The sequence below is a fragment of the Phasianus colchicus genome, chromosome 23 (genome assembly GCF_987193195.1).
Source record: "Phasianus colchicus chromosome 23, bPhaCol1.hap1.1, whole genome shotgun sequence".
In the NCBI taxonomy this organism is placed as follows: Eukaryota; Metazoa; Chordata; class Aves; order Galliformes; family Phasianidae; genus Phasianus; species Phasianus colchicus.
Window position 1 is genome coordinate 2498310 of NC_143458.1, and position 11276 is coordinate 2509585.

An 11276-nucleotide genomic window follows, 5' to 3' on the forward strand; every position below is an offset into this window, starting at 1 on the left:
GTTCTTTTTTGTCAGTTTGAAATTTAAGTCCATATTTCCCATGGGCTTCCCACAACGCAGTGCAAGCAGCAAGCAGGTGAGCGAGCAGCTTTGTGTCCTAACAGACACCCATTTTGGAGCATCAGTTTTGACTGCTGATGTTTTTTTCCCCCAAGAATTTTGGGTTGTTTTTTTTTTTTTGCTTGTTGCAACCTTAAGTTATTCATGTGTACAACCAAAGGATGGCTCTCCCAAGTCAAACATACCGATATTACTGGAAAACAGAGCAGCAGCCCTGCGCTGCTTGCTGCTCTGACCAAACCTCTGCCCTCCATCACATAACTCATGCCCAGATTCCCGAGAAACTGACATAGGATCCCGTTTTGGATTGGTGGCAGCAGCTCAGAGGGCAGCACAGGTGAGTGCTGAGCCGAAGCCCATCCCGCAGAGGTGTGTGCTCAGCCCGCCGGGCTGTTGAAATGTGGTATAAACTGAATGTGCTGCTCCCGCTGCAGTGTTTGCTCAGTGTGCTGTTCGTTTCAGGTACTGGCGTCCTGCTAAATGCTTCAACGGAGGCTCTGCCAACTGTACAAATAAGTAATGCATCTATTGCCTTGCATCCAGGTAGCTAGTTCGCAGTGCCGCGTTCACTTGTGTGTGTCTGTGCCTCTCAGAGCTGTGCTCCTAACGTAGGATGTATGGGACAGAGGCGTTTGTCTCACACTTCCGCAGCACTTCTGATTGACTTCTGATTCTACTGCAGCGTTTTTTCAGCCCTGTAGTGTTACAGAGACAATTCCTGCAGTGCTGTGAGTGACGAGTCCAAAGTGCTTTGTATTGGGGTGTGCGTCTACACACGCACGCGTATAAATACATATGCTGCTGTGTGTGATGATTGCAATAATCCAGTTAATCTAATTCCGTACATCTGTATTTTCGGGCCCCTCAGGTGCATTATGGTCTTCTTGTTTGTCTCAGCAGTGTTGATACACATCTTGTAAAACACTGAACAATCAAGAAAGACCCGTGTAGCCTTTACATCTGGTTTGATTAACTAATCAAAACCTGATTAGCACCTTTGTTCAAGGGGTTGCTGATTAATCAATTACTATTGATTGTAAGTGTTGCTCCATTTTCTAGCGGAGGGAAGTCTGAAGAAACAACCAATAAACATTGAGCAGCTGTCATAGTGATTAAATTTATTAAAACAAAATGCATTCTTTTTTATGAAGCGAGCTTAAAATGGGTCACTGAAGAGGAGCTTATTGATTGAAGAAGGATGAACTCCTTGAATTTCTCCAGCTTAAATTAGACCAAATTCAATTACGATACGACGAACAGGTTGACACTACTCTTTAACAGTCCATCAATAAATTAGAGTAGGGGTAGGAGCAGCACACTTAATGCTGGACTATAGCAATGAATAATATTATTGCTCATCCTGCTGTGCAGGCAGTGATTACTGTCTCCCAGCTGCTAGATGAGCACTGATGATTATTTTCCAGTGGTTCTGAACTGAAGACACCCTGTTCTCCCTGCTCTGCCCACCAACACCCCAACGGCTGCCCCATGTTTTAGTGATGTTCCTTGATGTCAAAAATGTTCTCAGAAAGGATTCACCAGCCATTTCTCAAAAGAGCAGCCGGTGGGAAAATGTCAGCACCAACCTGGTTTCTTACCTCTTAGGAAAGGGGAATTGTTGTTTCATGCAGCAATGTAAGGTCATTGCACCTAACTCATGACCATGAGGGAAGCTTGGAAACTTGCATCTTTTTGGTGTTTTAACTGCATAATAGGCGAAACTTTAGCAAGAGGAAAAAAAGATTGATGAGTTGGGAACTCTTGAAAGAAGTGGATTTAGGTTTTCTCTTCCCTATCATGATGCATTTATTGCATCTGGGAAGCAGGGTTGCTGTCAGTGGAGCTGCTGTGTATACACACACAAATTAAACCTATGTTCTCCAGTGTCCATAGCTTGAAATTAATTTTCGCCAAGAAATAAAAGAGAAATTTTTGTGTGAGTGCAGGAATAAGTCTAAATATGCCAGAATTCCTATCCATGCGAGGTGCTTGTGAGAAGAGCTCCATCCGTTTTCTGCTTTAATAGCACAAATGGCTGCAGAAAAAAAGTTCAGAGCTGTTCAGATGTCACAAAGTGAAGCTGTAGATCAGAACTCAGCCAGGATGGAGGAAGTGGTGGAGTCAGTGTCCCCAGAGGTGTTCAAGGAGGGGGTGGGTGCAGTACTGGGCAGTAGTGACGGTAGGTGGATGGTTGGACCAAATGACCTTAGAAGTCTCTTCCAGCCTTTGTGATTCCATGATGGGTTACATGTCCTAAAGCTTTGGTTATTTCATGTCTCCGGTATTTAAAGAAATGGAGCCTTAATCAGAAGCAGTGCTGGAGCACATGGGTAAAACAGTGAGCTAGGCTGCTCAAGGTAACAGCAATACAGAAAGTGAGGACCGGCGTTAAGTTGCTCTGGAGTTTTTCAGCTAAATAAAATGATTTGTTCCTAATAGCTCTGAAGCTTTTAACTCAGATGTGATTGAGATGTAATTAAAAACCAGCTAGTAAAGTCAGTCAGGTCCAATCTGGTCCTTTCTTTTAATCTTGAGATGCTATCACTTAAAAAGAAGAGCTGGCGTATACATACATATGTGCGTATATGTGTGCATGTATAAATATGTATATCTCAAAGCCTCATTAAAACCAGAATTGATTGGAGCCTATTTATTGAGTAGCTGGGAGGAGAAAAGCTTTCCATAAGCTAAACCTTGCTGTAAGAGCTTGACCCACATTATGAGGATATTACTATTAAAATCTGCCAGCTTTTTTTTTTTTTTTCCTTCCACGCTCCCGAGGCTGCAGTAAGTGATCTATTTTTAAACAATTACTACTGCAAAAATGTTAAGAGAATTTGAGATTATTATTAACACTTATTTAAAAAAAAAATAATAATAAAAAATCCCACCGACCATAAGTCACATAACGAAGACTCGTCAGGCTTAAAATAGGGATGTCAGCTGAGAATATTCATGTGAGAAATAATCAACGTCAACGTCTCCTATGGGTTCCTCGTTACCACTTCCCTGAGTCACTTTCCATGCTCAGATATTGGGGCTGACGAGTGTCAGTTTTGCCACCTGCATGGGTTTGTCCTCAAGCCAGGAGAAAAGTGAGCAGAGCACCATGGGTGTGCTGCCAAGTGCTGATGCTTGCTTAGGGCTCTGTATATTTAATGCTAAGGGAGTTGGTATGGAGTGGAGTAGGAACCAGTCACAGAATGTCTTTCTTTGTGTAGTGTTTGAACAAATTGCACTTTCTGTTTAAAGGAAAACTTCAGGATTCTCGTTGGGAGCACTGTCATTTATTGTTGTCAATTAAAGTGGCGCTTGGTTAAAATGATGAACAAAACCTCATTTAAAAGCTCCCAAAGTTTATCGGCCGCAATTTTAAATAGGACTGCAGTGCTCTCTGCTGCTGTATATTGTGCTGCATCTCCTGCTGAGAAGTTCAGTGGTACATTAGGTAAAAATATGGCAGGGCACAGTCGTCCTCTTCTCAACACGGTAGTTTAAAACAAAAAAAAATTGATTTTTTTTCCTGCATATATTGACTTACTGTAAGCAGACGGTGCCTTTATCACTGCAGTTTTCCTTTAAGGTGCTTTGATGTAATCCACCCTATTTGGATCGCATCAAAGCACCACCCTCTGAAATGGGGTCCAGCTGAGGTGCAACGTAGCTGTGGAGTAGCAGAATAGTTGTGCATGTTGTCCCCAACATGCAGCAGAGTCTCTGTGCTGCCTCCTTCCATCCCTCCCTGCATCCCTCCCCCCTTCCACCCTAAGAAAACACAAGCAAAACAGAAAACAAAGCCATCGTAGAGACATTCTGACTATTGGATTTAAAGGCCAGCGTGCTCCAATATATATTAACATCTTAATGGGAAAGCTCTGCATGTATACATTTACTGCTCTCTGACAAGAGGGAATTAAATGTCAGAAGGATTTGTAGCATCTATAATTGAATTGGTGCTGAGAAAAGCAAATCTTAAGGAAGAATAACATATTAGGATTAGCAAATAATGTGGCATTTTGTCAGTTCCTGCCATCTCGTCTGTTCCCTCTTCAGTAATAAAGTTGTGATTTCTTTTTTTAATCATAGATATGAAGCGGGAATAGCTTTTGTGAATTGGAGACAGCATTTTAAAGCAGATTCTGGTTTTTAGGGTCAAGTTTGTCTTTCTTGGCACAAACTTGGGGAATGATTCCCCACTCCGAAGTCTCAACTCTTTTTACCAAGGAAATAATGAGTGATCAGTCATCACTGATGCTCGTTCAGTATGAAATAATCCACAACCTGGGATTATTTCTGCTGGGCAGCACCCCAAAGTAAAGGCAGTGGGAAGCCCTGTGAGCCCCAGGGGATGCAGACTGATGGATTTCTACTGCCTTGTTCCTTCTTTCCTGTTTAAAAAGGAGAAACAATTTGGCGAGAGGGCTTCCGCTTTGAAAAATCTGATTTTTGTGCTATTTTAATTTGCAAGTGGTTCCTTCAGAAAGCAAATCGATGCAACGTAGGAAGGGCAGGAAGAGGAGCTAATTCCAGTAAGTGCAGGGGTTGTAGTGCTTCTAAATGCGGTGTGTTTATTTTTAAACAGAGCTCCTGCCTGTTTCGTCCAGCACATTCGCAATTAGACACCAAGAGCTATTCCTTGGGTAATTAATATGTAAATATAAATATATCTTTTAAGTCAGAAGTGCACCATCAGCGGCTGCATGGTTGGGTATCGCATGGTTCGCAGCCACTATTGGGTAGGGCACATCCTTCAGACCTAAGCTTGATGAAGAAGGTATTTAGCCATGTAACTAACAGAATGATTCTTGTCTGAAGCTGCAGTGGTCCCAGAACACCCCAGGCTCTGGTTTTCCCTGGTTGCTGTTGCAGCAGCATCCCTGCCCAGGTGGGGTGGTCTGCTTGGCACGGTGCTGCACCTCTCCGAGCATCATTCCCATCAGCGAGCAGGGATATCCTGCTTCTTGCCAAAGCAGCAAATGCTGGGAAGTGCTCACGACACAGTTTGTTCCTACTGAAGATGATTTAAAAAAAAAAAAAAAAGAAAGAAAAATTGTCCTTTTTTAGAGGAGGTTTGTTCTGGCAGCTTGCCACAGCAAGTAGAAATCCTTCTGTCGTGGCTCCAGGACGTGCACCATGTTTTTAAATGCTTATTGTTATTTGTCTTCATCAGAAAGCTGGGAAGCATTGACCTCAAAGGCAGTACTTCCCTTTGGACGTGGAGCTGCTGACAGTTGAAGATGTGTTAATTCTCACAGAGCTGTGCATGGGGTTTTTCCACCAAGCGTATTCTGGGTTGTTTCACAATCAAGTTTTATCCTTTGAGTGCACTTTGATATTACAGCATAAGAGAGAATTTTGTGTTCTGGTTCTCTGGGTCTCATTTTTATTCTGATGGTGAATTCCTGTGCAATGAGTTGCCTGTAGTGCAAGTTCCTTTTGCTGAACCCCAGGCTTTAACATGCATCCTGGCTTGCTCCTCCCACTGCTAAGTGACCCAGCTTTGGGTTATGTGGAAGCAAAAGCCTTCTGGTTTACAGCGGTGTCCTTTTTGTCCCGTTGAGTTGAGCTCATTAGGCGAGTTACTGGAAGGGGTTCTCCCTTTGTGATGCTCGTGGGCTGTTCTTTGTTTTATCCCCCAACATAACACCAGTGCTTGGCAGCATCAACCCATTGCATGTGCCAAAGCTGCTGCTTCGAAAAGTTGAAGAAATACTCCAAGGTTTTTTCTTAAATTGTTTTAATTAAAGCGTGCTGTACAGCGCTCCCAGTCACGAGTTATTTACTTGCATCCCTTAGTGCTTCATCTTAGAACAGAATTGGAAATATCGATAGAAAGCGTAAATCCTGGGCTCCTGCTTGAGAGCATTGTATCAGGTTTCAGCTCAAAAGAGCACCATTACCTTTAGCTGTCACGGATCTGTACACTTGATCGATAAACTTCAAATATTATTAGAGGTGGAGGCTTCAGAGATTTGCTCTGTTCTTTGGAGAGAGACCGGGATAAATCTTTCTTAAAAATTGACTTGAATTTGCACTCTCAGTCTTCCTGGTAAAATGCATTTCTCTTAGGTGCCTGGGCAGCTGCACGCAGGGCAGATTTATAGGCCATGTGCTTCTTGTAGTGAAAGATCTAAATGGTAAATCCTTCACATATGACTTCACAAATCATGTAAAGTTAAAAGATTTTTACCGTTTCTGTTGCTGCTGTGCTTAAATTGTAAGGTATGGCCAGTAAATCATTTTAATGGAGGTGTCGCGCTTGACTCAATAAAAAAAAAAAAAAAAGAGAGACAATGGTTTAGCTTCTATTCCAAAATGTTAATGTATTAATCAACGGGAGAATAATTGTTTTTTACTACGTTATAAATCTCAGTTGCCATTAGAATTGCAGCGAGGGTTGATGTAGCCGCGTTCTTAAATTAAAATTGTTTACACTGCTATACATTCATTTTACATGGCCATAGCTCATTCCGGGTTCATTTTGGAGTTGTTCCTCAGCCAAATAAGTCATTCCTCTCCCGGTGATGGCATCCTAAGGGAGAGATGCTTATAAAAGAAAACTAATTGCATGGTGAGGAGTTAAATAAATAAAATAAAGCGGTTGGAGGCGATGCACAATTATTGCTCACTATCTGCTTTTGAAGAGGTTTTTATAGTCGGGATTAAGAGTTTTGTGTCTCTGGACGTCATGAGCTGTAATGAACAGAAAAGGTCATGCTTAATTATGTAATTTTGAGTTCTTACTGGGGAAGATGATGGCTGTAGATGCATTTTCAGAGCTCGGTTGATTGTTTCTTTTTGGGCTGATGTTAAAGTGTTTTCACCGGGGCACTTGTTAATGATGTCTCTCCAGAGCTAACGATTCGTATTGCCGTATTGTACTGCTACTTGCTGTGCCCTCTGCCCCTAAGGAAGATTGGAATTTGGGGAGTATCCTAGGGGAACCTCCAAAAACTCCTGCCCACCAATGATTCCACATCTCTTCTCTTCCTTTCCCTGTCCCAGCTGTCCACCAGTAGTGGTAGTGCTGCTGCTTGTAGCGGGAGGCACCTGGCGAGGTATCGGCCAGATCAGTTCACCCTGAACTCATCTGTCTGGATAGCTCCACGCTTTATCCCTTCTCCTTTGGAAAGCAGAAGGGTGGCTTTTCCAAACCGGAGGGCGGCTGCAACCAAAACCTTCACGTTGTGTCGTAGTAAGTCCCCAATTCTTACTGCTCTTCTAATCTCAACAGATTCTCGTGCAGGTGAGGAAGGGGCAATAAGGAGCGTGGACCATGCAGTCGTCGGTGGTGTCGTGGCCGTGGTTGTATTTGCCATGCTTTGCCTGCTCATCATTTTAGGGCGATATTTTGCAAGACATAAAGGTAAGACAAAGACTGCAACTGGAAAATGAACGGACTTGGCACGTGCTTCAGCTTCCGCGTGGTGTTTTGGCCCTCTGGGTGCTTTAGAAGAGCATTTCTTCTCTTTTAAACGAGGAAAGTTGTGGCAGGCGACCAGTGTGCTGTGCTGAGTGTGCTTGGTGCACAAGTCAGAGCTGAAATTTGGAGGCCTGGCTACAAAACCTCATTGACCCGATGTGGTGCATATGTGCCAGGTGGTTTTTTTGTAACATGATGGGTCTGTGAAGCCGAGCCCACATGCAGTGCTGTGACCACTGCAGCCCTGTGTTTGCACCGAAGGATTTATGTTTACCAGCATCACTGAAAGCATTTGGAAAAGCTTCCAAGTGTTGGAAGCAAACAGGAGTTGTGCATTGAGGTGTCTCAGGCAGGACTGTGGAAACCTCTGCTCCACGTGCTGGGGTTTGTGGTGCTCTGGGACTTGCTCTCTTGGATAAACTTGCTCTCTTTCTTTCTGGTGGCGTTGATTGCCCATCCTGCTCGTGGCTTTGTTGCTAGCTCTTGCCATGTCACACAGCATACCACTTCCTTTGCAGGTACATATTTCACTCACGAAGCCAAAGGAGCGGACGATGCAGCCGACGCAGACACAGCTATCATCAATGCAGAAGGAGGACAAAACAACTCCGAAGAAAAGAAAGAGTACTTCATCTAGAACAGCCTTGGTTTCAATGAGGTGTCCAACTGTGGACGGTTACTGGCCCTATTTAAACGCTAAAGAGACAGTGATATTGGAAGTTGCAACCAGCTTGTGTCTTTTTTAAAGAGAAACGCAAATGGGTGGAGAGCTGTGAGACTGGGAGGGTCTGGGATTTGCTGTGTAAAAATATTCTTCGTAAAGTACACTCTGCTGTTCGACACCTCAGTTCGTTTGGGTTTTGTTTTTTTGGCCAAGTCCGGCTTGGGTTTAGTTTAGTGAAGTCATTTGCAGAAGATTCTGTGCCTTGTTTTATTTCTGTTTGTTTGGGTTTGGGAGGAGGCTGGGAAGAAGAGGGGCTTCTGTGCGTTAGTTCCCTTCGGGTTTCTGTGGTTCTTTGTTTCCCCTTTTGTCCTCTGTTTCTGGAGTTGCCTGCTGGGACCCCTTGGAATAGGTTGGTTTCTTTCAAGGTGTTTTTTCCTTCTTTTTATCTTCACTGTTTTTCTGTTCGAAACTCGGTTTCATCGGAGGAGAACCAGCACATTTTAGATTTCATAGTTTGCAATTCGCTGTACCCATATTCCATTTTCTCTATTGTCGTAAAGGCTTGGATAAACAAACAAACAAGAACCTGTTTGTGGCTGCCCGTGTTCCAAATGCTTTAGATTGATGGAGACTAGAAAATAGCCCGCAACTCAGAAAAGGTGCTGCCCGTACGCGGTGCATCCATCCGCACCCAGGCTCTGCTCCCAGCCAGGTGCCCTGCAGCCCCCGGCGGCTCTGGAGTGCAGGATTCGCCCCACAAAGGGTTTAGAGCAGGATTTCTGCTTGGATAATGTTGCAAACTGCTCTCTGTCCTGACTTCTCCCCGATTTGCTAGCACAGGAAAAGCCCTCCCAGAGTGCCAAAGGCTGCGAGCGTGCAGCTCTGTGGTTCTGTCCCCCTCCGTTGGTGTGGTGCTTGGAAGGCATCAGGGTGGGTGTGGGGTTGGGTGCTCATCCCACTGGGATGGCCCGTGTGTCTCCAACCCCAAAGCCAACACTGCGTCCCACACCATGTCAGGTCCGAGCCCTGGGGTGGCTGGACAGGTACAACTGCCTTTTTATTTTATTTTATTTCGATCTGATGGATAAAAAGTGGGAATTTGCGTTAAAAAATTACAGTGCTAACTGACTTATTAAAGCCATAGGTAAAAAGGAGAATTTAGGTAGATGATAGATTGGTGACAGATAGCAAATCGCAACAGGAAGGCGCTGTGGGAATCCTACCTGAATTTGGTGAATTACCTTGGATGTAGAGAGGTACTTTTTTTTTTTTTTTTTTTTACTGTGTTTATGTGGAACGTGTATGCTGATTTATTTAAGGGTAACATTAATCTTAGTGTCAGGGTTGTTTTTTTTTAGGGGACTGGGGGGATCATCTTTCCATGTGTTTTTTTTTTGTTTGTTTGTTTGTTTGTTTTCTGTTTGTTTTTAATTGGTTTTTTTTTTGGCAGAACCGTTGTAATGCAGGATCTGTTGGGAATGGGATGGCATGAAAACAAACAAGTCCATTCCGTAGTAGTCGGTCTTTTCCCTTAATACAAGAAGAAGAAACTCACAGGAATAGCTTTTTTTTTTTTTTTTTTCCTCCTGAGCAAATTTTGTCGAGCGCAGCTCTTTTCTGAGCCTTCAGCACCATTGCCAACCCACACCATGGTGAGAAGCATTCAGCATGTAGAGTTCGGGGGGAGGGGGGGCTTTTTTACTCGTCGGTCACAGAATTGGCATCCTGTTTTTGGACAGCCCATCTTTGTTTTGGAAGTGTACAGTAGTGCAGTGTTACCGATGTAACTTTGACTTAAAATGTTGACATGTCTCAGGTTCATGTGTTTTGATTGGTGTTTTCCGTCTCAGGTAGATTGCAAAAATTTCGGCCCCACTCATTGGAAAAAGAAAAAACAGAATGATAATAATAAAAAAATAATAATAATAAAAAAACCAACAACAGGAAATTACAAATTTTAGTTGTATATTGGTTTATGTATTTTTTCTTCAGTATACAGTGCACTGTTTGAAATGTATTGTTGAGTATTACTTTGTACAGCTTTAGGTCATTAGGATTTTTAAGTGTGAAGAAAGAACAAACACGTTTAAAGGAGAATTACAAATGAAGGAAGCGTGACTGATGCTAAACAGCCTTGTTCTTTATTCACCCAGCCTTTTTATTTTTTCCCCTTAGGCCAGTTCTGTTTTAAGGTGTCCATGGAAGATGTTACAATGTAAGAAAAATACATATCCATCTGTTCCCATTCACATTTTGTATCGGTTCATGTATACCATTTTTACAAAGAAAAAAAAGTACTATAAAATATCTGTCTTCTTAATAAAAAAAAAATTAATGTTACAAAACTACCTTTGCCTCTCATCCTGCACTCTTTGCTGCTCAGCAGGTAGCAGACGGAGCTCTGCATTGCAGTGGGAAGGGAAGGTTGGTGCTGGTAAATTAGGGTCTGATTTTCTGGTGGTCTTGCACAGAGCCAGGACTCTCTGATCCTTACGTGTCCCTTCCTGGTTGGGATATTCTGTGATTCTGTATCACCTGTTTTTAGGATTTGGGGCACCTGCATGCCTTTGCTGATGCTGCCTTCCAGTATCTCCTGCAAGTCTGAGAAGGGAGCCTTGCTCTCTAAAAGAGGTTGGCTCCATTGGGAAATCTCTGATGCATTTTCCCAGGCTGCTGAATCCACAAGAGCAGTGCTGCAGCTCAGCTCCCCTCTGGGAGGGGACCAACATTCCTGGCTGGAGAGCCACAGAGGTCGGTGCAGTGCTTTGCCCTCTCCCAGCACCATTTTGTCACAAACTCACCCAATTCTGCAAGGGAACATTGGCACCTGTCAGCCCATTGTAGCAGTCTGAGCAGTACTTCCTAAAGGGCCAGATGAGAAAGAGGAAAAAGCTGCTGGAAGTGCTTGGACTCAGCACTTCCAATTGCTGTATGAAGCTGATAGCTGGCATTTGTAAGATCATTGGTTGGTTTGTTGCATTGCTTTGTTTAGTTTTGTTCTGTTTTTAAAGAAAGATGGCTATCTTGAGTATTTAATTAGAGTTTCAGCATAATGTGCTGGTTGCTGAGCACTGTAATAAGGTTGCCTTGCTTTGTTCAGCTCCTGGGTGGGGGAGGACGGTCCCTGGT

At 43.4% G+C, this 11276-nt stretch overlaps 1 protein-coding gene across 12 annotated transcripts in view; it reads left to right on the forward strand.

Annotated features, from left to right (window-relative positions):
* The window catches only part of CADM1 (cell adhesion molecule 1), a 158881-nt gene extending 148386 nt beyond the window's left edge, over window positions 1-10495 (forward strand). For 6 of the 12 annotated variants that reach the window (XM_031599868.2, XM_090123485.1, XM_090123486.1 and 3 more), the window contains 3 exons: window positions 523-603; window positions 7295-7426; window positions 8002-10495. In XM_031599868.2, coding sequence (XP_031455728.1) covers window positions 523-603; window positions 7295-7426; window positions 8002-8120 — 332 coding nt within the window. In that variant the 3' untranslated portion in view covers window positions 8121-10495. The remainder of the gene's footprint in view (window positions 1-522; window positions 604-7294; window positions 7427-8001) is intronic. The other 6 variants (XM_090123484.1, XM_090123487.1, XM_090123489.1 and 3 more) reach the window with 1 other exon arrangement.
* The last annotated feature ends 781 nt before the right edge of the window (window positions 10496-11276 follow it).